The sequence below is a fragment of the Neofelis nebulosa genome, chromosome 8 (assembly GCF_028018385.1).
Source record: "Neofelis nebulosa isolate mNeoNeb1 chromosome 8, mNeoNeb1.pri, whole genome shotgun sequence".
Classification (NCBI taxonomy): domain Eukaryota; kingdom Metazoa; phylum Chordata; class Mammalia; order Carnivora; family Felidae; genus Neofelis; species Neofelis nebulosa.
The window spans coordinates 67,509,876-67,536,161 of NC_080789.1; the positions used below are offsets into that span (position 1 = coordinate 67,509,876).

At 35.7% G+C, this 26,286-nt stretch overlaps 1 protein-coding gene across 7 annotated transcripts in view; it reads left to right on the forward strand.

The window, feature by feature from the left end:
* The window catches only part of SENP1 (SUMO specific peptidase 1), a 53,683-nt gene that overhangs the window by 10,598 nt on the left and 16,799 nt on the right, over positions 1-26,286 (forward strand). For all 7 annotated transcript variants that reach the window (XM_058742973.1, XM_058742970.1, XM_058742971.1 and 4 more), the window contains 9 exons: positions 2,727-2,886; positions 6,995-7,166; positions 13,864-13,967; positions 14,050-14,336; positions 15,847-15,901; positions 20,064-20,102; positions 20,967-21,051; positions 21,287-21,442; positions 22,521-22,652. In XM_058742973.1, the coding sequence (XP_058598956.1) occupies positions 2,727-2,886; positions 6,995-7,166; positions 13,864-13,967; positions 14,050-14,336; positions 15,847-15,901; positions 20,064-20,102; positions 20,967-21,051; positions 21,287-21,442; positions 22,521-22,652 (1,190 nt within the window). The remainder of the gene's footprint in view (positions 1-2,726; positions 2,887-6,994; positions 7,167-13,863; positions 13,968-14,049; positions 14,337-15,846; positions 15,902-20,063; positions 20,103-20,966; positions 21,052-21,286; positions 21,443-22,520; positions 22,653-26,286) is intronic.

A 26,286-nucleotide genomic window follows, 5' to 3' on the forward strand; every position in this document is an offset into this window, starting at 1 on the left:
TTTAATCTGTGAAGGCTAAGAGTTATATACTTTTTTCTTGTAATAAAACGTTCAAATCAAACCTACTTTTTATTGTGTACTTTTCCTAATTTCGTTCTCCTGCCACACCCATTCCAATTGATTTTAAATCCTGCAGAATTTTGTCTCTACTATCTCTTTTGTGTGTATTCTTTTCCGATAATCCCCACATTAATTTCTGTGGTCAGTCACCATGAGCTTCACTGCTTGATTGGGCTAGATGTGGGTATCCCATTTACTGCTTTAGTCTTTTCATTCTGACTCTCTCAGCCTTTCATTCTGACTCTATTCTCTTTTCCATCAAGGTGAAAAAGAACATGGGAAAGCCCCAAAACTTTAGAATCTAGGGTCTGGAGCTTACCATTTACTGCTTTACTGGCTCTGCCTCTCTATATCAAGCTTTTAAAAAATCTGCTTCTTATTCCACTCAAGATTAACCTATTTAAAAACATTGATTAAAAAAAATCATTTTTAGAAAGCAGAGAAAATGTAAATCTTTCCGTTAATAACTTAATGTTGCTCAGACTTCAAGAGCTCTTGATTTTATTAAGAACACAATTTATTGTGCTTAATTATTAAGAACAGAAAAGAAAATTAAAACATTTTAAACCCTAAACAAAGAAAAGTAGATAAAGATAAAAAGAAATGATTTTGCTCAAGCTTAGAGTCATTATCAATGTCTTATCTTTGGAAAATATGTTAAATTAGGTTGCCACACTGGCATTTAGTAGATAATTTAAAGCATCCTACTATTTATAACTAAATAAACCTGAAAGTTAACAAGAGCAACTGATGATGGTTACTTTCACAGTAGTGATTGCTTGATCTACATTTTTTAAAATATAAGAGTTTATTTCATTATGTTCATAAAATATTGCCTTGTCCTTGTAGAAAATTTGTAGAGAAAGTAGAAAAATACCTGTCATTCTGTTATTGGAACACAACTAAAATTAAATTTTTGGTGTATTTCCTTATAGTTTTGTGTGTGTGTGTGTGCACATAATAAGTAATCTTAATTGTGGCATTTGCAATCTGATCTCTTAATGATGACAGAATACCAGGCTAAACCAACACCAAAAAAAGAGTGTCTGCAGCCCTATGTTGGTCCCTCTCTATCGCTGCTTGATTACATCAGCAATACTGGACTATTCATTGCTTTCATTGAGTGGGGATAGAACCACCTTGTTCTGGTTAAACAGACTGCCTGATCCTGTGCTTTCCCCTTGCATTTGAAAGCCGAAGCCTTTGTCAAATGCCATTGAGGAGGCTACTCTGGCTTCTCCTTGGTCTCAAATTTCACACTTGTCAGGGTAATTTTGCATTTTTTGGTAGACTTATTCCTTAAGTAGACATCTCTAGGCAAATCATTCCCTAATCATATTGTAGCAAAACGTGTGAGAGACAGATTTCTACTGTTATTACTTTGCATTTAAAGATAAAAATGTTCTGGCCTTTAATAATACTCATTTCTATTAGTCTTATGTTTCTCTCCTTAAAGTAACAGTGATAGATGTCATGCATAGATACTGATTACAAAGGTAAAAGGTTATAATTCATTTTGAAAGTAAATATAATTTTAGATTAGGTTCATCCACTGGTGAATCAACTGGTACTAACACCACCCTTGACCACTGCTGTTTTTCCTGTCTTATTCATCCTAAATCCCGATATTCCTGATCCTAAAAAAACAAAACAAAACAAAACTTATTTTTGTCACCTGGTCTATTTTTTGGATACAGTATCAAGAGCTACATGAAATATTTGAAATAACATAATATTGTGCAGAATTCTGTGGTAATTCACTTTGAAACGTCTTCAAAATGATGTCCACATCAGGCAAAAATTCAAGAAGTAGACAATTATCATTCTCAATTTTCCGCTGGTGTTCCTCAGAGTTCCATAACCTAATATCTGAAGTTATTTTGAAGGTGCTGTTTTAAATTGTCTGATCCTGCTGATAGGGAGAGGTGGGTTTAGAAATTATTCTAGTCCTAGGTGAAATTTCAAGAAACTTTTCTTACCCCAGCCTATAAGCCACAAGTCAGAAGATCCAAATATAATTCTTACTTAGTCTGATTGCAATATCAAGCATTGGAGGGAGTATTGATATGTCTGATGATTATGACATTAAGTGACTGAAGATAATCATACCAGAACCAGATGCATATGATGGGTCATTCCTGCCATAAGCCAGCCAGAATAAGCAGCAATGAGGTTATCTCTGCTCTTAGAGAGAGCCCCTGAGTCGTGAACATGGTAATTAAAAACAAAGTGACACCAGCTGCTTATTAAGCAATAACTGTTGTTCATTTGAATTACAATTCTCCTTGGCCCTCCACCTGCTTTCTTACTGGTCTGGCCTACCTTCTTTCAGGCCCAGGCCTGGGAGTGCTTGCAAGATATAGTTGGGGTAAAATGTTGACTTTTGGTGGACACCACGGAGTCACATTGATGCAGATAAGGCACATGGCTGTGGCAGGATTCAGCTCCTTCATCAATTTTCAGGTTAGTATGGCTGAATCAATTATAGTTTGTAGAAGTTCCCTTACTGCAGACTTTACTGGCAGTTGAGACTGGGATCTTTCTTCCATGAGAGACATGGTGCTATGCCACATTACTTTGGAATACAATGTTGGACATGGTTGCAGTCATATGGAAAACTACTCCTGTCGGTATTTGTCTAATTATTCAAACTTTTATTCTTTTAGACAACCCTTCCTCAGACAGTTTTCTTGGCTCAGGAGATTTAAGAACCTTTGGCCAGAGTGCAAATGGCCAGTGGAGAAATTCCACTCCAGCATCAGGTTCAACTTTACAAAAATCAAGAAACAGCCGAAGTCTTTACCTCGAAACCCGAAAGACCTCAAGGTAGGTATTCTGGCTGCTTAGTTCACAAGTCTTTCCTCCGGTATAAGAGAAAATGGCCATAAGATGGTTGTTAACATTGGCATTTTAAAGGTGTAACACCATTTCTGAACTTTAAACCATGAAAATATGGACAAATGCATTTTAAACTTTCAACTTTTAATTGGTGCTGAATTTTGGTGACATCCAAAGCTTCTCATTAGAGGAGAGTTTTGAGGGAAATCTTGGTGCATATGAATGAGTATTTATTTTGGGATTAATATGGCTATTATGAATCTTAATGTGGAAGTCGTTCAATTTCTACGACTTCAGTAGCAAAGAAATCAGCGCATTTTTATAGGCTTTCACATGAGCAGAGACCTGGCTCAAACCAAAGAAACTCTGCACCCCATGGCCTCAGGGCTTTATCCTTTAAGCCCAATTTCATAGGCACTACCTTTTCCCTCACTAAGCTTATAAAGGTTTCCCTCAAGAACTTTATTAGTAAGATATTTCTTTTTTAAAATAGTATTTATGATTTCTTAAATTTTACTCTAGTGATGGATTTTAGGAATATGGTATCATTTAATTTCCTGCTTAGTTAAAGCTAAGCTTGCTGGCATTGATAGAAACCAACGAGATGGCTTTTATTTTATGATTATCAGCACGTGGACTCTGGAAACATGTGTCAGTACTCCCAGGGATAGTCTTCTCCACTCCTTATTTTTTTTAATTACACAAGAATTCATTAATGCATTCACATTGTAAAAATTAAAACATTGCCAAAAAAGCTGAAGATCCCTTGGCCACTCCTCACAATTTTATTCCCCTCCCCTTGGTGTATTTCCATCCACACCTTTCCCTATGTGTGTTTCTCTTTTGCTCTTATATAGCGTGAGATATATGCATGTGTACTATGAAATGTATAATGTTATTTTGTCTTCATTAAAGATTTTCTATATGCATCATTTGGCAAGTTGCTTTTTTTACTCAGTAAGGCTATACTGTTATTTTTAAAAATAACATTATTATAGAAACAAGTACATGTGCTTTGTGAAAAATCAGAAAATACAGATAGGTAAAAATAAAAAATAAAAACATCATGTTTCCACCAGTTAAAGATCACCTCTGTAATATCTTAGTATATTTCCTTCCAGATGTTTTGCTCTGCATTTATACACATTTTTTCAAACATGAATTCATACTGTGCATACTTTTATAATAATCTGATTTTTAAGTCAATCACATCTTCTTTTCCATTCAGTAAATTTGTCTTGTACACTAAACTGTATTTAAATTTTCCTAGTTGACCCAAAATATCCTTTATGGCTTCTTTGTCCAAACCAGTATATAATCTAGGATTGCATCTTGTGGTTATTGCCTTTAACTCTCCTACAATCTAGAAAACCCCTTTTTTTCTTATGACATGACTTTTATACATAGTGTTCCACCCTTTGGATTTGACAGGTTTCTTCTTCATAGTATTATTTTGTCATTTATCCTCTGTATTTTTTTGTAAACTAGATTTTTGTCTTCAATAAAAACTAGTTATGTGTTACATCACATTAGAAAACCTCTAAATCTGGTTCTCCTATCATTAGTGATTCTGGAGTAGAGAGGTAACAGTCTGATCCTTTAGTACAGTTAGGTATTCCCCCTTGTGACTAGAATATAACTGATGTAAATGATGTTACTTTGGTGTTCTATCAATGACCAGTTTCGTATCAGCCTAATAGTTATTCACATCAATTGATAATTGTTATCTGATAATTTTTTTAAATTGAGGTATATTTGACATATCACATTATATTAGTTTCAGGTATATAAACATAATGATTCAGTATTCGTATGTATTGCAAAATGATCACCATAGTAAGTCTACTTAACATCTATCACCATACATAGTTACAAAATTATTTTTTCCTGTGATAAGAACTTTTAAGACCTCTCAACAACTTTTAAATATGTAATATGGTATTAATTATAGTCATCATGCTGTACATTACATCCCCAGAACTTACTTAGAACTTGGAAATTTGTATCTTTTGACCTTCTTTGGCCTGATAATAATTTTATTAGAGTTAATGAAATAATACTTTTCCAGTGTTATCATTTCTTCTACACTTATTGTCACTCTGCTGTGAAGGAGAGCTTTTTTTTCTCAGTAGATAGGGTTGTTTGGTTACCTTAAGATACATCTACTGGGAAGGCAGGATATACGATTAGATCTTCTTTTCTATTACCAATTTTCAAAGTGAGGTTTTTTTGTTTTTTTTTTTTAATAGCCACTTCATGTGGTTCAGAGGAATTTTTCTTTTCTTTTTTAATGTCATTACAGATTCAGTGTGTTTCAATCTACCACCATCATTATTCTTGTAATGTTCACATTCTCACAGCTTTATCCAGTGGGAGTTCTTTCAAGCTTACTGCTGTGTCTGGCCCAACCTCATTAATTGTTGGAAGCATCCTTGCTCTCTGGCATTGCAAGATGTTCTCCCACTGTTTTTTTCTTTAGAAAATAAATCTTTTGCATTAAACACACACACATTCTAGGAAGCATCAATAAAAAAGACATTGTGAAGAATTCATTATATCTTCACCAAGCCAGTTATACTTGCCTTTCTTTTTGTAGCTGCATCCACCCATCCTAAGGAAATAAGCCTATTCCCAAAATTCTGAGTCCTTGTTCCTTTCCCCACTCTAACACACATAGAAACCATTATAATTTGAAGAGTTAGAGGCAGAGCATGTAAGTGCTTTTTTTTTTTTTTTTAAGTTTTTAATTCCAGTTAACATACAGTATTATGTTAGTTTCAGGTGTAGAATGTAGTGATTCAGCATTTCCATACAACATCCCGTGCTCATCAGAAGTGTATTCCTTGATCTCCATTACCTATTTCACCCATCCTTCCACCACCTCCCCTATGATAACCATCTGTTTGTTCTGTATAATTAAGAGGCCGTTTCTTGATTTGTCTCTTTTTTTTTTCTCCTTTTGAGAGAGCATGTAAGTGCTTTTTGATTTTCTTTAGTCTGATTTCATTTGGATCCAGACTAATTGTACTGATTTAAAGAGTTGTTTTCATTGAATTCAGCTTAGTCAGCTGTGTATTCTGCATCCTCAGCAAAAAAAAAGAAAAAGAAAGAAAATTCAGTATGCTAAGAGCAAGTACCTTATACTTACTGGGTAATAATAGATGAAAAAGACCACATAGAAAGAACTTTAAATTATTAATCAAGTCTTAGAGGTAAGACTGAGCTTTAAGTTCACAAAAGCACTTTTCCTGCCAGTGTTTTCCTTTATTTGGGGGTACAAACAGTTTAAAGACACAAAAAAATTCTCCTTCAGAGGAGGTAAATAGGCCAGAAGGAGAATTGGCAGAGAGCGATGCAGCCTAAAAGAAAGCCTTCTGGTTGTTTTTAATGAAGGATGGGAGCCCTCTGTTGGCTTTTTAGGAAATTTTAAAATTCAGTTTAGATTTTTTTTTTTTTTAACATTTATTCATTTTTGAGACAGAGCACAAGCAGGAGAGGGGCAGAGAGAGAGGGAGACACAGAATCCGAAGCACGTTCCAGGCTCTGAGCTGTCAGCACAGAGCCCGACGCAGGGCTCGAACTCACGAACTGTGAGATCATGACCTGAGCTGAAGTCAGGGGCTCAACTGACTGAGCCACCCAGGAGCCCCTAAAATTCAGTTTAAAAGCTTCTTTGAGAGGCTTTAGCTTTATCCATCTTTGCATAAATAATTCCCCACAAAGGGCTTGAGGGAGGGGGTTGCAGCAAGTAAATAGAAAGTGTAAGATACATAGACCCCAAGTTTACTGAAGAAGTCTGACCTGATATACTTTTTGTCATACTGCACAGGTCTTTGGTTCCTGACCAAAGGAACTATAAAGTTAAGAAATGCAATTTTAGATGTTTGGTAATTATGTAGTATGGTAATCTAGGACTTCTTAAGTTGCAGAACCTGGTGCAGCAACCCATGCATCATTTCTTGTATATGTCCCTCAAATGGTACATCCATTATTCTACCTGTTGGTGTTTTGTTTTTGGTATTTCTTGAAAGTGAAAATCACTAGGTTGGATTTTCTTGCTGTTTTTTTCTTATGAACTTTTTTTTTTTTTTTTTAGTGGATTATCAAACACTTTTACAGGAAAGTCAAATCATCACTGCCATGTGTCTGCATACGAAAAATCTTTTCCTATTAAGCCTGTCCCAAGTCCATCTTGGAGTGGTTCATGTCGCCGAAACCTCTTGAGCCCCAAGAAAACTCAGAGGCGACATGTTAGTACAGCAGAAGAGGTAAGGAAAACCTGCGACAAACACTGCTAAAGGTTAGAATCTTTCCCTGTATTCAACCGTTTGTTCCTCTGATTCAGACATTTACTAACCATCTGTTCACTTAGTCCTTTCTCTGCTTTTTGTTTCTTAATTTAGATTTTAGGAGGACTTCATTATTTTTCTTATCATCTTCTCTATTCCTGTTGGGCAGCAGACTTACTTTTCAGTATTTTCTAAATGAGTTCTCATATATCAAACTATCTCTGTTTTTTTTTGGGGGGGGCCCTTCCTCAACTCTTGTTTCATATGGCAAACTGTTAATCTTGCTGGGTTTGATGAAATACCTGCCTTTATTTCTTATTAGGACAATTTTCCCTTAGTGTAAGAAGAAAATCAAGAAGCCAGCTAAATAATTTACAACCCTTCATTGAGTAAGAAGATCTTTGAGATCATAGATGTTCCCCCCAAAAAAGATGTTTTGTTGACACTTTGGTTGTTATATGCATTCAGTAAGCCTAAAGGAGAAATTCAATTCTGTAAATATAATATAGCATATAATTTATGTGGTAGGAAATGTGCTTGTACCTGTTAAGTTAAATACTATGCATCTAGTCAGCTTTGGACTGCTTGCTATTGAAGATACAAATAAATAACAATACCTTACATTTATATTGCATATAGAGTTTCCAGTATGCTTTCCACATGTATTACTATGTTGAATCATTTTAATCCTGTGAAATAGATAGAGATGATATGCACATTTTACATATTAGGAGAGTAAAGGTGAGAGGTCACACAGTAAATAGCCAGCCTACAACCCAGGTCTTTTGGAGTCTAGTCTGGTATGCATTGTATTATACAACCCAGCGGTATGGCTCCAGCCCATTGGAGCTTACAGACTGGAGAGTCAAGAATATAGCACTATGTGCTAAATAACTAGATAATTTGTTAATGATGATTGTTTAAGTGGCAGAACTTGATTATTTGTGACATGGTTAGTAAAAATGCATTTTTTTTTGGTTTTAAGTTTGTATTGAATCTAAAATATTCAAGCAGAGGGTGGCAGAACTAGCAAGTCATATTTAGTAGGTAAAGGATAGATAAGAAACTGGCAGCAGTTGCCTTTGGTGATAAGAGCTGAGCAATAGTAGAGATTTATTTTTCACTTTTGTACTATTGAATTTAGCACCATGTATGTATTAGTTATTACATACATAAATCATATTTTTTTAATTACTGGGGCTGTGCTTCTGCTGGATCCTAGGCAGCCTATGGGGTACAGAGAGACTTGTGGGGGAGGACACAGCAGCAGCATGGCAGCTGGATACTGGCTTCCCAACTCTCCCCTGCCCCATGTGGCTGCTGCTGAGATCACTAGGATCCTTAAGACTATGTGCGTTCATTGTAATCCCACTAGCTAACCAGTCCTTTGGACCACTCAGCCCCTCCTCCTTTCACCTCTGCCTTCAGCCTGAGGACTTGGGCCAGGTGAATAATTTTATCCTTCCAACCAACCCTCTAGGCCAATGTCCAGGGTGGGCCATTGGAGGACATGAAGGTGGAGTTTCTCTTCCTTCTACAGTGTCAAGAAGATGCCAAAGATTGAATTTATTCTGTGAAACGAGATGCAGAAAATTTTGCCTCATTTGTTTTTTAGGTCTGTATTCTGATATGAAAATCAAGTCACTTGTAGTACAGGAATATGGGATTGTTCATATAATACGAGTAAGATAAAATATTGGACCAAATTTTATTAAACTATCAACAGATTATTCAGATATTTAGTCTTGGATAGTACTAGATAATCTGGATTAAAATAAAATTCTTTTTCTTCCCTTGGGAATAAAGAATTTACTGATAGGAGCTTACAAACTGAAGGAAAAATTATTTTCCATGGAAATGTTGGGATCTCCAAGGGAGATACAGTTTCTTATGTTAAGGAAGGAAAATTAGATATTAATCTTACTGCTGGATTTATTTATCACCTTCAGGAATATAAAGTCATTTATAAAATTAACATGATGTTAACCACTGCATTGTTCAGCCTTACAATAGAAGTTTAAAAAGAATACATAAAGAAGAATTTGGAAATATGTAAGTGATGGCTAGACCGCCACTTGGCTGAAGGCTGATTCAGGGATATCATTAAAGAACGGTACTAATAGGGTAACCACTAGCCATATGCACTACTTTAATTCAGATTAAATTATAATTTATATATGTAATATAAATAAATGTATAAATATAAATTAAAATTTACTTTCTCAGTCATACTGGCCACATTTCAAGTACTCATTAGCCACATATTGCTAGTGGCTGCCATACTGGACAGTGTAGAGTATTTCCATTTTAACTGAGAGTTCTGTTAACATTGTTTAGAGGAAATGAATTTCTTTTTGGGAAAGAGAAAATACTAGGGACAATAAAAATGTAAAATGTTAAAAACACATGTAGTTTCTTTTCACTGATATGTTGCTTCCAGACATCCTTCTCTGCAACATGTCGGGCTTTCTTTTAAGATGTCGGGCTTTCTTAATAGACAGTACTGATGGTTTTATTCATAAGAAAACCCAAAACCTTTTACAATACTGGGGTTTTTTTAAGCTTTTTAAAAAATGTTTATTTATTTTTTGAGAGAGAGAAGTGAAGGGGTAGAGAGAGAGGGAGATTGAATCCCAAGCAGGCTCTGTGCTTTCAGATGTGGGGCTCAAACCCACAAATCCTGAGATCATGACCTGAGCTGAAATCAAGAGTCGGATGCTTAACCGACTGAGCCACCCAGGCGCCCCTACAATTTTGTTATAACCAAGAATTTTGGACTTAAAAACAGAAGGTTGTTGAATTATGTACCTTTGATAGTTGAGGTTTATATAGTATAAAGCTTTTACTTTAAACAGAATCAAAATTGGAGTATCTATGAAGTTTTTTGAGTAATTTGTAACAAAAAGTTATACCAGTTTCCTACAATTTATTTTGTGTTCTCTGTTAAATTTTTATAATCTTACAGACAGTTCAGGTTTATGATGGAGCCTCTTACAGACGCATTTAAGTACAAGAATCTGGCACATATTTTAAAAATAGAATCCAACACCTTAATTACCTTTATACTGTTTGAAACTTTCCTTGGTCCTTTATTAGGTTTAACACATAACATTATCCAGCTTCTTTTATTTTAACATGTTACCAATTATTACTTCCTTTCATCTTAATTTAATAATTTGCTTACTCAGTAGAAATAGTTTAATAAGTAATATACAAAGAAGGATGTTTTCTTTTACTTTATTTGTAATACCAGATGCTCCAAAAAAGAATTGTGTTTGAAGTTTCAAATGACTTACCTTTTTGGATTTTCTTTTGGAAAAGTCAAATATTACATATATGTTCTTTTGAGAGTTGCATGGACTATCTTTTCTTTGCCTGAAATGGTTCTAAATAGAAGATAAATTCTTGTGACCTCTAAATTAACATTTAGAGGCTTAAAGAGACCTTAGATAATTGTTTGGAATATAGAACATCTATTCCTGCTCATTTTATGTTGTCTAATAACTGTGAGGTTGTTCAGGCTTAGACAGAAGCTTTTCTTTGAAGATACATGTACTGGGGAAAATGATTTGTGGGTGAGTTATGTGTGTTTAATAGACTTTTAAAAATCAGTTCTTACATTAAACTGAGGGTTACTGGAGGGGTTATAGGAGGAGGGATGGGCTAAATGGGTAAGGGGCATTAAGGAATCTACTCCTGAAATCATTGTTTCACTATATGCTAACTAATTTGGATGTAAATTTAAAAAAAAAAAAAAAAAAAAAAGAATGAAGACTAATTAAAAAAAAATCAGTTCTTACATTGAATTAATCTAGGTGAGTCACTTAATGGCACTTTGTTTCTTCATGTTTTATTTATAAGGATAAAAACTTATTCCAAGAAACCATTTTGCTATGTGTTGGGAGGGAAGAGAGAAGCATTTTTAATTTTGTAGGGTTGAAGTCAGTTTATGAAGGTTGAAGGGTACCACAAACAAAGATCTTTTCTATTTCACTGTTCTCAGTGTGCTCTTGAAGTCTTCATGGGATGGGGATGTTTCTTTACACCTTGGTGTGCAAAGTAACCTCTTACACCAGTTTATCTGCTTTATTCTCCTTCCTATGATGTGATAATGCAGTCAAAACTTTTTAAAATCTAGTTTAGTAAGGAGGTGGAAATGAACTAAAATGACTGGTTAATTAAGAGTTATGGGTGCCTGGGTGGCTCAGTTGGTAGAGTGTCCAAGTTTGGCACATCGGGCTCTGCACTGACAGTACGTAGCCTGCTTGAGATTCTCTCTCTCCCTCTCTCTCTGTCTCTCTCTCTGCCCCTCCTCACATGCATGTGCTCTCTCACTCTCTCTCAAAATAAATAAACTTTAAAAATAATTTAGGGGCACGTGGGTGGCTCAGTCGGTTAAGCGTCCGACTTCAGCTCAGGTCATGATCTCGCCGTTTGTGAGTTCGAACCCCGCGTCAGGCTCTGGGCTGACAGCTCGGAGCCTGGAACCTGCTTCAGATTCTGTGTCTCCTTCTCTCTCTGCCCCTCCCCCACTTGTGCTCTGTCTCTCTCTATCAAAAATAAATAAATGTAAAAATAATTTTTTAAAAAAGTGTTAATTTCCATTACCCAGGTGGTATTATTCTTCTGATTTCCCTTCATGCCCTCCATTTTACCACTCCTGAAAACGTGTTAACCCCATTGTATTGTGGATTACGAATTCGGTTATTTGGTATAGTGGGAAAGTGGAGTCAAAATTTACATTGGGAGGTATTGAAAAATTTCAGTCATGAAAGTGCCACATAACACAGCTTTCCTGTGTATAGATCACTATGTAGTTGGTTGTCAATCTCTTACAACCTAAATAATTGTAATGATGCTTCATTCTTAAGACTGTCTACTTAAAGAACCTTTATGATAGCAAATTTAGGTTTTAATAAAAAAAAGACATTTATTTTAATTACAGTTTTTAAATTTATCTCTCAGATACTCATGGCCTCCCCAGTAGAATAGCTAAAAACTACAGATTTGGTAATTGATATTAATGTATACCTGTTAATGGTCTTTCTCTACATTATAATTTTTGTGCTGTCACTGAAGTGCCTGTCCAATACTGCAGACAATCTCTTCACAAACACTAGAAAAGAGTATGTCATCATCTTAAATACAGTATTAATGTATAAAGGATAAAATAATGGAGTTTATTTTCTTCATATAGAAAATTGCAATTTGTTTTTCCTCCGGGTCTATTTTTCCACCAAATGCTCAACTAATTCTACTTATTTTCTTATTACCCATCTATTCAAATTTTCTCATTACTCATCTATTCAAATTTAAGGATAGCTCTTTTTCATAAGGAGAATTTATTTACTCATGCCTCATAGTTCAAGGTGAATCTTGTTAGAACAGTAACATTATAGTGACAATGTAATTGAAATTTACTATGTAGGAAACAGTGATCAAGAAGAGAAAACTTAGTGTCTGTTTGCCTTTGCATAGATAATTGCTTAATTCATTCTATTTTTAGCAAAATGCTTCTGCGCATATTGAAATGTCACAGTGCAGGATGCTGCTAGCCTTGCCACAAAGTATTAAAGTTATTTTTTGAAGATTGGTGGTTATATTAAACTGTGTATAAGATTTTTTTTAAGTACCAGAGTATACTATTTAGTGAATGCTTCCCATTGTTTCTCTGGATCAGTATAGAATAGATGCTTTACTATAGTTACAAGTCCTTATGTAATCTGGTTCTCTGCTGAGTGACCTCATTTCTTACTGCTCTTCTGATTCACGCTGACCTTACTTTTCCTTGAACACATCAGGCACATACCTGTTTCAGGGCATTTGTATTTGCTATTCCTCTACCTGGAATAGTCTTTTATAAATTTCTATGACTTACCTCTTCCCTTGATTTAGGTTTCTATTGAAATATCACCTTTTTAGAAGGGTCTTAGCTGTTGCTGCTATTTCCCCTCCATCACTTTCTATTTCCTTGTCTTTATTTTTTCATTTTAATTTTCCATGATTTTTGATTAGTCTCGCTTGCCAGTCCCTTTAACTGTAATATAAACTCCACAAGGACAGAAATATTACTTTATTCAGTGCAGTATCTCTAGTGAGTGGTGCTTAGTAGGTATTCAAGTCAATACACGAGTGAATGAATATTATGGAGTATGTGCTTTTCCCTAAACTTATTATTGGGGTTTAGGAAAAAAGAGTAAATATTTGAGATAAAAACCATCTTTGGAAAATACTTACACTGTTAAAATTGGACAGGATAGAAAACAGCAAGGTATCCCACTCTGATCTTGACTATTCTAGTTGCTTCCTTGTGACTTAGTAGATGTCAGGAATCATGGGGTTTCTTGGAATCCTAATTGAGAAGTCCTCAAATGTTTTATTTCTGGGACTGTCTCAGTTGACTCAAAAGTGATTGCCTATTGGCCTTCTGGTTTCATATCCTATAGTTTCTCTGCACTGTTATTTACATATATGTCCCATAATTTTCCAAAATATAATATCTGGTATTTATTTCATTTAATTCCTGTTATAATTTTCTAGATATCCCTAATGATAATTCTTAATTATCTTGAAGGACTCTGCCTTAACTTTGGCAGAGCTTCTGGGAGTCTAGATGCTGCTTTGAGAAAAAAGTTGCCTTATTGGATGTTTAAAATTTCTTCTTTTTTTTCTCTAGACAGTCCAAGAAGAAGAAAGAGAGATTTACAGACAGCTACTACAGATGGTTACAGGGAAACAGTTTTCTGTAGCCAAACCCACCACACATTTTCCTTTACACCTGTGAGTCACAGAAACATATATCAAATGAATTTAATTCTGTACTTTGTTATTTGATATTAAAACTATATTCTCCTCTTGCTAGGTCCCGATGTCTTAGTTCTAATAAGAATACTTTGAAAGACCCACTGTTTAAAAATGGAAGTTCTTGTGCAGCTCAGATTATTGGCTCTGATACTTCATCATCTGGATCTGCCAGCATTTTAACTACCCAGGAACAAGTGCCCCACAGTGTGTATTCCTTATCGTCTTATGCCCCAGATGTTGTTGCATTTGGATCCAAAGATTCTGATCCTCTCCATCAACCCCAACATCACCACTCTCTTCTACATCAGCCAGACAACTTACCAGCTTCAAATACACAATCGGAAGGTAACAATGGTTTTGTATATTTTCCGTAATAATAACCAGTTAACTGTTTATGGGATCTATGGGAATTGCAAGGTTGTAATGTGCATGTGATTTAATTAACATATAAGATACTTTAAATATATATAATTCAGTTAGCCGTACCACAAATAAACTAAACCTATAAATAATTTACTTTTTTCTTACATGGAGATGCAAATGATTTCATATAATATTTTACTTAAAAGGATTAACCTCCTGAGCAGCGTCTAGAGTCAGAGTATAATCATCCCAATTACTTCAATACTTTCTCTGTTTCTAGTACTTTGCGATGAACATTAAGTACTCTGAAGTTCTAAGTTTTGGAACATCAATTAAGTATTGAAGTAAAATTTCTTAACCAGGTAATACTTAGTAGAGAAACCTGCATAGTAGGTTTATGCATTTTAGAAGGGTCATCAGCAAATTTTGGAAACAAAAAGTTTTCTACTTAACTTTTAGCTAACCAAAATATCCAGACACTTAGCACTCCAGTTAATTAAGGTTTTCTATGATAATTTTCTTTGTTTGCTTAGTTTCCCCTTTCTTTAGGTGTGTGTTATATGTGTTTATGATAGTATGTATTTAGGTATATAACTTAAAACGAGTTTAAGGTGAAGTGATTAGACATTAGGGATCTTTTGATAGATCAGACTCTAAGGCTCTTTCCTCCTTCCTTAGGTTTTTTGTTTTTGTTTTTTTTTTTTTTTTAAGATATTTCTCACTTTCTTAAAATTTTCACTTGGGGATTAAAACTGTTAGTGGCATCACTATATAGCTATACATATTCATGAAAACCTTTATAAAATTTTGTGAGATGATTTACTGGGAACTACCATTAAAAAAAGCCTTTAACCTCAAAAACATAACATTGTGTGACAAATGCTTAGCTACAACTAAACTGAAACGAATATGCTGTAGTACATTGAATGTTTCATTACTTTCCTTGTACCATTTAATAAATATCCTAAATGAGGTGTCAGTCATTTAGAAGGACATGATTCCTGCCTTTATCAATAACACAAAATAAATGATAGAATTTGTACTTTTTTAGACCCTGCTACTTCTGTAGCTTTTTCTCTTTCTGCCTCTGCCTCCCCCTCCCCCCTCTCCTCTTTCACCTTATTCAGTCTCATGGTAGTTCATGAACTAAAGACTTTTGAGAAGTTGTGGCTTATTCTTGTTCCCCAGGAACAGAAAGAAGCAGCATAGGAATCAAGTACAGCCCAGGAGTAGATGATGAAGGGCATATATACTTGTATTTTTGGAGCGACTTCTTTCTTTGTGAGGCAGGCTCTTCCCTAAGCCCTATTTCTGGCTCAGTGAAAGTGGACCTGCCTCCTTTTGTCTTCCATCTTACCTTTGTCCTTGTGCTGCATTATTTTTATGAAAACAGAATACACTGAAGTATGGGAGCTTAAACTATAGACACCTGGAGTGTATAACTGGGTAGAATTTTTTAAATAATAATATGCTGTTGTGTTTCTTTTTTTAGGATCAGACTCTGTGATTTTACTCAAAGTGAAAGATTCCCAGACTGCAACTCCCAGGTAAACTATGGAAAAAAAGACATTCTTGATATATTGTTTTCTTTTCCCTCTCTTTAATCACAATTTCTTCACTAAGAGTTGCATAACATAAAAGTAAAACTGCCTCAATTCAGATTTCTCGCCTGTGTTATTTGAATTATTTCAATGACTTTTTAATTAGTTGTCTTCTTCCGTCCTCCTTGTTGTGCTTCATTCCATCTTCTGCCATATTCTCTAATCCATTCTTTGCCTGTTCTTTTCCATCTTCCATTCTACATCCAGAGTGGTCTTTCTACAATGCATATCTGATCATTCATTAAACTCCCTCAGGAGTGGCTATCAGACATAAAATCATGCCCAAACTCCTTAGTATGGTATACAAAGCATTTCCTCCACATGCCTTACTTCCTATCACACATTCTTTCCTTTAACAAGTACGAATTGATAACCTACTGTGTGCTGTGTCCTAATATAGACATTGGGGATAACAGCAGTGACCAAAATGAAATCCCTGCACTCAAGGGGCTTACATTCTAGTTGTAAGGGGTGTAAAGAAAGAGGTGGGGGACAAATTGTGAACAAATAAATAAATGTGTATGTCTGATAGTGATAAACGCTGTGAAGAAAAATAAAGCAGGGCAATATATAGACTGGGGTTAGGGGGGCACTGTTTATTTGGGTGGTCATGGCAAGGCTGAGAAATGACATTTGAAGAGAGACATGACAGAGGTGAGAGAAGGAGCCATATGGGAAGATGGGAGTCTTTCATGTGTTAATTACACACACATTAGTAGTGTGTGATATGTGCTTTCTTACCTGCATAGTCATTGTTCCATCTGCTTTGTATGTAACCCTACCTCATCTTGTCTATCTAAAGAAGCAGGAGTCTCTTAGCTTTTAAGTCTCAATTCAAGTCTAATTTTCTATATGATACTTGACTTCTATATGGAACTTCTTGCTCTGTAATTCAGTAGGTTACTACTTAGATTGCAGTTTCTTTGCCATTAGCAGTTCAGTTGCTGGAATGAAAATAGTATCCATTTTCCATTGAGAAAATTAGGAATAATGATGTTTCTTTCTCATCTCAGTTTCTGTACTTCTTTGCAACTCTCCTGTGTGTCCTAAATTTTAGATATTTTTTAAAAATTCTGTTATAATTTCTCAAGGAGACTTTACAGTTTGGATTCCTTATTCTTTATGTGTGGTTTTGTTTTATTTTGTTTTGTTTTTATTTTGAGTCAGACCTGGGTTCTGATCTTGTCCAGGCATCACATAACTTTAGACAAGTTACTGTTATAAACCTAGTTTCCTTATCAATAAAAATGCCGGTGTTAATACGTTACGGTTTATTGAATTGCTGTGAAGGTTAACATACAGAAAAATACTTACAATGAAAGTGTTTCAGGGTGCCTCAGTTAGTTGAGTGTCCAGCTCTTGATTTCAGCCCAGGTCATGATCCCAGGGCTGTGATATTGTGCCCTGGATCCAGCTCCTCACTGATACGGAGCCTGCTTGAGATTCATATTCTCTCCCTCTCTCCCTCTCTCCCTCTCTCCCTCTCTGCCTCTCTCCCTCCCCCCTCCCTCTCCCTCTCCCCCTCTTTCCCCCTCTCTCACCCCCCACCCCCTTCCCTGCTTGCTCACTTGCTCTCTCAAATAAAATAAAAGTCGTTTAATGCGTAGTACACAAAAGTAGGTATTCTTTATTGGGAAAAAGTCGATCTCATGTAGAGAATGCTTTTAATTCTTCAGTAGTTCTTTACTCTGTGTGCCTTTCCTTTATGGAGGATTTCTATTAGTGATGCCTGAAGAATGAGAGGGAGGGAGAAATGATCTGTTGGATAAGGCCGATTGAATAATGCTGCTTATTGCAGTTGGAGCCCGCTTTCCCAAGTCTTGGCCAATGGGCTCTTTATTCTTAATCTCCCACCACTGCCTGTCCATTAAATTCTAGCAGTGAAGATCTGCCCTTATTTCCTAGAATATAGCATGCTGTTTCCTGTTTTTGTGCCATTGTACATGCTGATCCTAACCCCTGGAATTTCCTCTCTTTCCTTGTTCACTTGTTAATCTCGTTTTGCTTTTCAAAATCTGACTCAGGTGTTATTTTTTTCTCAGGACATTACTCTGACTTCTCCAGATAGTATTAGTCTTTTCCTCTGGTACTTTTATCCCTATATCTTATTTATTACTAATACTTTTGCATTTATCATCTAGTGTGGATCATAATGCCTGGCACATGATGGATACTTAGTAAATAAATCTTTGTTAAACAAATGAATTTCCTAGAAATCCTAAAAGGCTCTCTTGCATAGCCCAAGAACTCATCATCTTCATGTTGGTTTAAGGCTTTGGTTTATTGAAAGGTATGTTACAATAGTAGAAATCACAGTCTTTGGAATTGGACACAGTTTCTAATCCTGACTCTTCCAAGACAGATGATCCTTCTGAACTTCCCATTTCCTCTTCTATACACATGAGTAATAATTCCTTATTCTATATTGAGGTTTAACTAAAAGAGAATTATCATGAGGCTTAACTAATATAAAACAGCTAGAGCAGAATTTCACACAGAGTACTAAGTAGGTGCTCATAAGTAGTTGTAGTTATTTTTACTGTATGCTTCAATCATAATGAGAAATAATATATAATCTCTTTGAAAAGCAAGAAGATTCTGTTTTTTCCCCCCTGCATTTTACTTTCCTAATCCATCAAATACCTACGTCCACTGAAGAGAAATACTTTTCCCTTACATTATTCACGTATTCAATAAACACTGAGTACTTGCTGTGTGCCAGGCACAATTCTTGGTGCAGAGGATACAGGAGTAAATAGAAAAAACAAAAATTCCTATTCTCATTAAGCTTATGTTCTAATAAAGGAAGCAGACAAATTTCAATAGCAAGATCTACTACTATGAAATTCTGGGCAATTCCTGTCACTTTATGTTGTGCAGTCAATGTGTTTTCATGTTCATTTGTTTTTAGTATCACATACTAAGCCCCTCACAGTGCTACCACTGATCTTTGTGGCTTTCTATCTTGGTTGTTACATCAGTATCCACTGTGCCAAAGGCATAGGCCGCTTCTCCTATGTTTTCCCCTTATTAACCTCAGTGACAGTGGGGAGGCAGTAGAACAGCATATTCATTGCCAAACCCTAGCCTAAGGATGGTTGGGAATACTAATTCTCAAAAGGTAGTCTGGGGAGCAAGGGATACCTTCTGAGTCCTTGTTCTTGCCTTCACTAGGACAGACTGTAGCAATTCAAGAACTGAAAGGGATTCTAACCTCCATGTTTTACAAATTTGAAGCTAAGGACCATGGAAATGAAGTGACTTGTTCAAAGTCACACAGTGAATCCGGGTCCACTCCAGGAGATCCAGGTCTCTTAACTCCCAATTTCATGCTCTGTGCACTTCTTCTACTTGTATCTGAAAGTTTTTTTTGGAAAAGTGTTCACTCTTCTGTTTGTTTCTGTGAGAGATCACAGTTAGGGATTGGCAAGGAGATGAGGATGTGTGAGAAGAGCAAGGGGCTCTGGAAGAGGGACATGCCTGTGACTATGCTAACTAAGCATTATTCATTTGGGTTGTCAGCAAGAGCCGTGTGGAATAGAATTGGTCTCTCATCTTTGGAGTGGAGCTGTATATTGCTAATTCTCCACTTTGGTTCATTGGCTAACTAACCATCTGATACAGACTATTCTGTCGGTGGGGATTTTCAGTATCCATTATGACTTGGTTGAATATATTTTGATTCAAGTAGACTGACAGGAAGAAGTCCAAGATCCCATAAGGTTTGACTAAATCATTAATAAATCTGTCAATCTATACCATTTTGGAAGAGTAACGTTCTAGCTTAATATATTATCTTGACAAGTGATGTACTCTTTCCCGTTGGGTTGGTCTCATAAGGAGCAAGGTGCAAGTAAGGACCTGTGTTACAGTTAATTTCTCTGCTGAACTTTGGGCCATCTTTTTAACTACTATGTATGTGAGTGACTCATAGCTGTATTCCTTTAGTTCCCAGTTACAATTATTTTATGTAATTTATGACCTTTGCTTTATTGTATACATATAAAGCATTCTTTTAAATTATTTCAATGACTGATTTTCTTGGTGAAAATATTTGAATTTTCTTATGAGCCTCCTGTTCATTTGCCATTTTTTCCCCCCACCATAGTCCTGCATTTTTCCAGGCAGAGCTGTGGATCAAAGAATTGTAAGTTATTGTTTTTGGTATCATTTTTCTTTCTCAGTCTCTTCCTTCTCAGAAGAAGTCAATTAGCCAATCACCCTACCTATTTTTAGTCCGTAAAAATTCCCTATTTATATCTATTTATTAAACAGCTTTTAAGTTGTTGGGTTTTTAAAATTCTCTTGGGGTTGGGGCATTTCTATGCTCAGGTTTATTAAATATATAACAATTGCTGAAGCTAAATTGAATTGGAAAACTATTTCGATATTAAGTATTACATGGAAAGGAAAATAAGTGCCCTTATTTTTACATTGGTAGAACTAATTTATTGAATAATTCACATTTCTGGAGTTTGAAAAATCACTAAAAGTTTTTAGTTTCCAGTTTTAATAACTCTAAGGTATTCAGATCCCTGGACTTGTTCACTGTTTTTAGAGAAAAAAATAAATCCATATTTTTTCTTTTGGATCATAAGTACAGTATTTGAATTAAAACCTCAATAGTATCTTGTATTATTTGCTCCTTTGGGATTCAATCACATTTTTGGATTTCTAGAATGAAGCTTCAGTCTCTCCATAATCTTAGAGATTATGTTAATCTCTAAATTTTAATGTTAAAAAAAAAGTACTACACATTTACACATAGCCACAAATATCACCTGTTCACATTTAGCAACAAACTAATAATTTCATCATTTGATTAAAAATAGTATGATAATTTCAATAACACCATGTGGTTTCACTCTGTCTTAAATAGCGATAAGGTTAGTGTAGGCACTTTAGACTTTCTCTATGGAGGTTTTATGTTTAGTGCTCATTGTTCATCAGTAACATGCACGATGCTAAGACAGTGGTCTGGATTTGTGTCACATTCCTTTTCATTTCCTAGAACTAGTGTTTATGATTCTCGAGCACGGGAGAGATTGCGCCAGATTGAAGAGCAGAAAGCACTAGCACTGCAGCTTCAAAACCAGGTAAAAAACAAAATCGGGGATAAGATTGTAAATAAATAGCACATCCAAGTTGCAACTAATTTAGAAGATTACCTGGATTTGGAATCAAAGTTGTAATTGCGAGCTGCTATGATAGCATAGCACTTACATTGTGTGATTAGTCTATGTGCTTGGTCTCTCCAGATGGTTCTACTCAATGTATGTAGACAAATAGTAGTTTTATTTATCCCACTTATTCTAAAGTTCTGTTTTGCAGAGACTGCAGGAACAGGAGCATTCAGTACATGATTCAGTAGAACTGCATCTTCGTGTACCTCTTGAAAAGGAGATCCCTGTCACGATCACCCAAGAAACAGAAAAGAAAGGTCATAAATTAACTGATAGTGAAGATGAATTTCCTGAAATCACAGAGGTAAATTACGTACTATGGATTCTTGTGCTAACAAGCGTGTTTAGAAAAGATACTTAGAATGAATTTCAAACATAGAAATAATAGAATACCTGGCATTTAAAGTATCCATTGTATTGCATACTCCCGCTTTCATTTGTATTACTAATCTTGGCTTTATTTTTAAAGGATTATTGAAAATTGAAGAAAGAATTGTGAGTGGTTTTTCATGACTTCAGTGAAAAAACATTTAATAAATTTGTGTTTTATGTACATTTTTACTTTTAATGTATATGTACGGTAGTTTGACATCAGATAGTAAGTTGAGGCTTACTATTTTTTTAAGTAATAAAAAATCAGTTAAATACATTAAAGTCTGTACATTTTTTTAATATTTATTTTTGAGAGTGCATGTGTGCATGCACAAGCTTGGGAGGGTCAGAGATAGATGGGGACAGAGGATCTGAAGTGGGCTTTGTGCTGACAGCAGAGAACCCAATGCAAGACTCAGACTCACAAACCGTGAGATCATTACTAAGGCTAGGTTGGATGCTTAACTGACTGAGCCACCCAGGCACCCCAAAGTCTTTGTACATTTTAAGATAATCTGTTCCTTGACTCATTCTTCTGTTTGAAAAACTATCATATAGTTAGTAAGTATAACACATGTATTATAGTGTTCTGGATTCCATAATTTACATTTTAAAAACCCCAATTTTTCTAGAAAAATGTCTGAAACACACTACCTGTATCCCCTGCTACCTTTTGGGAAAGAGTCTATTTGTTAAGAAATTGTGTGGGCCAAAGATATGAAGTATAATTAGGTCTTCTTGTAGACTTAGAAAATTTGATAGCAGAAGGTTATTTCAGACTTTAGGAATAAAAGGAAGAAAGGTCTGAAATGTTGTGCTGCAATGAGAAGGGGGGACAGGATGGAATGAAAGGAGATAACCCAGGAGATTACTGGAAAGAACAGAAACCAAAATGTTAGAAGTGAACAGTTGATTACTGATACAGTCTGGGGGTTATATGGGGTTTGGTGAGAGATCTAGTGTGTCTATAGCCATGTACACTTCATCTCTGGTACCTCTTGGTTCCCTAGGAAATGGAGAAGGAAATAAAAAATGTATTTCGTAATGGGAACCAAGATGAAGTTCTGAGTGAAGCATTCCGCTTGACCATTACACGCAAAGATATTCAAACTCTGAACCATCTGAACTGGCTCAATGATGAGGTAATCTCGCACCTGTTTTTATATTCAAATAGTAAGCATTAAGTGGAAACTAAGTCAAGGTGTTACCTCACTGTTTCTTGAAATGTGGTCCTCAGATGACCTGTGTAGAATCAGCTCTCTTAGGGTTTCTCCATTCTCCTGAATAAGTATGAGACAGTGTGGTGGAGATACTCATTTTAAGCAAATACCCCAGTTTATTTTTTATGTACCTTCAAGTCTGAGAACTGCTGATTTACCATTTTATGTTTAGACAGTTTAGACACTGAGGGAAAGGACATTCATTCTCACTCTCTTTAAGGCACCTACCCAGCAGTTCATCTATCGAGCAAATATTTAATAGTGGACTGTGTTGTAGCATGAAGGAGTTCTTTGGGATTTCCATTAGGGATTCCATTTCTACTTCCTTTTTTATCTCTACTTGTTCTAGATCACTTAGGATATGAGAGATAAGCTTTCTCAAGTAGCCTACATTTATAAGTAGCCTACATTTATTACATATATGATATATATATTTTGGAAGTGCTTATTTTTGAGAGCGAGAGTGCGCATGTGTGTGCAAGTGGGAGAGGGGCAGAAGGAGAGGTACACAGAGGAACTGAAGCAGGCTCTGTGCTGACAAAAGAGAGCCCAATGCCAGGCTCAAACTCACAAACCGTGAGATCATGACCTGAGCCAAAGTTGGATGCTTAACTGACTGAGCCACCCAGACACCCCCGTGATATTTTTTAAACTGACATTGAAAAAGCTGTATTATTAAATATTTGATGTACTGGGTTGAAAGAAAGGAAAGAAAGCTATGGCTCTCAGCTTCTGCTAATAATTTTAAGTAGATTAATTATACTACAGTCTTTAAACAATCTTAAACTTGTAGGAGCCTATTTTATTTCAGAGCGATATTTTTGTGGCAAAAGAAGAGAACTGGGTTGGGTTTTTTCCCTGAGTAGCTTCTTCCTTTCTTAGGCCCAGAAGAAACATCCTTGCCTGATATATTGAGTATACTCAAAACTTCACAGCTGTGGGAGATTTTTAGAAACTCAGTATAGTATGCACTAGCTATTCTAGATACCTAAAGTTTTGTCTTGTATGCTTACAGTCTTCCAAATAATAATATTGGCTAACATCTTTTGAGCATTTACCTCATGCTAGGCACTGTTATTGTAAGTGTTTTATGTGTTCTATTCATATAACAGTCGCCACAAACCTTGGAGAGGTATATACTGTAGTTTAACTGTCCCTGTTTTATAGATGAAGAAACAAAGCCTGGAAAGATTAAGAAACTTCTAAAGTTATATGGCTAGTAAGTAGCAGAGCCAGGATTTAGACCCAAGCGTTGGGTCTTATCTGTTATACTATACTGCCTCAAAATCTTAAATTGGATCCTGTCTTAGGATTAGATGTATTGAATGTGAGAGCCATATGCCATGCCCAGCATGTTGATTTTCTTTAGGGCCAGCTGGACTAGCCCCATTCTTTTTGCCAAAGGTCAGTTTCTAAAATACATATTTCAGAAGTTCATCACTCCCTGAATAAATCTTTGAACAAAAATGTTAAGGAATATATGGTTTGATATTGTCTTGCTTTAGGGGAAACCACCCTTGCTCAGAATAGTGATACTAGAACATTGGATCAAATAACAGAAAGAAAAAAAAAAGAGTTCACCAAATCAAAGGGCAAAATAGAAATCAAGGACAGTCAAAAGTATCCACCAATTAAATGTTTTTGATTTTAAGACATTAATCTGTGGTTTCTTGCCATTTTTTGCCTACTACTGCTAAATGGGAAGGGGTCAGTTATTCTATTTGGCTTGTAGCTCATTTGTTGTAAATTACGCAAAACCTCCTAGAGGGCAGCAATGAGTGGGATATGAGCGGAGTCCTTGCTATTTACTGTGGCAGTTACCTCAGTGAGATACCTTACAGAAGCGGCATTCATCAGGACATATTTTCCATTCCCTCGGCCCATCAAAGGTTTGGTTTCTAGCAAGCAAAGTTAATGGAAATTACATTATGTAGGAGAGTCGAGGAGAAGGAGAGATTCCTTGTCTACTTTATCTCTACTACACCTACCCATAACTTGTGTAGGGAGTGCTTGCTAGAATTATGTTAACCTTGAAAGCAGGTACCAGTTCACATGTCTGTGATGATGATAACTATTTTGAAATGCACCATTGTCAAAGTACTGTATTTTTCAGGCTTTTAAGGTTACTGTTCTTGAGAAGTTAACATTCTGATGAGGAAATAGTAGATATCCTTAAGTATTCATGTTCATTTAAAAATAAGTTATTCTGTTTCTCAGTTGTGAATTCTCAGTTTTCTTTTGCAAGTAATTTGTCCTCTCTTCAATCCTATTCTTCCCTCAAATATATATTTTCATTATAATCATTTCTCTTCTTTCTGTATTTCCTATCACTTTTATAGGCTACTTTAAATATTTCTCCAAAATAAGGTAACTGATATAATATTCTTACCATTTTATAGACAAGGAATATAAGATCCTAGAAGTAAAGGGGATCAGATTTAGTTTAATAAGGAAAATAAAACCTAGAAGTCCTGTATTTAGAATATGTACAGAAAGCCATTAGGCTACCCTTTCTCTTATCTCTTTACTAAAAGAAGAGTTGGCTACATTACCTGTTCATAAAATAACAGCTTTCAAACATATTTTCATGAGTGGATTTATGTATAGATGAATAGTTAAATTCTGTATAGCTTCAGAGGACTAATGATTGACAGGATTGACATTTTAACTCACTATAAGAAAATGAAACTTCTCAAAAATGGAATGTGGGAACTGGCTGCCTTTGTAAAGAATACAAAAGGAGGCTGGAAGGCTGATAACACCAGGGACATTATAGATAGGGATTTCTATACTGGGTCTGGCAATTAGTTTTGAATAGAAATATCTAAAGAAAGGAGGTCAGGGTTAAGAAGAGGTGGAATTAGTTGCAAAACTAGATTAAAAATCACAATCAAGAAACAAAGGAAATGTTTTAAAAATATTTGTTTACTTTTGATATAATTTATTGTCAAGTTGACTAAATAGTATATACAGTATGCTCTTGGTTTTGAGGGTAGATTCCCGTGATTCATCGCTTACATACAACACCCAGTGCTCATACCAACAAGTGGCCTCCTCAATGCCCATCACCCATTTTCCCCTCTTCCCTGTCCCCACCCCCAATCAAGCTTCAGTTTGTTCTCTGTATTTGTCTCTTATGGTTTGCCTTCCTCCCTCTCTGTTTGTAACTATTTTTTTCTCCTTCCCCCATGGTCTTCTGTTAAGTTTCTCAAGTTCCACATATGAGTGAAAACATATGATATCTTTATTTTAGAGAGATTGAGAAAGAGAGAGAGCGTGAAGAGGGGAGGGGCAGATAGAGAGGGAGACATCGAATCCGAAGCAGGCTCCGGGCTCCACACTGTCAGCACAGACCCCAGTGTGGGGCTCAGACTCAAGAACCATGAGATCATGACCTGAGCCAAAGTCAAATGCTTAACTGACTGAGCCACCCAGGTGCCCCAGAAAGGAAATGTTTTTAAATGGATGCCAGCACTAGAAATTATTTGTTGATTCCTGGCGATTGATTTAGGTAACTTCTGTGATTCAGTGGCTTGATGTTTGTGCTTTATAGCCT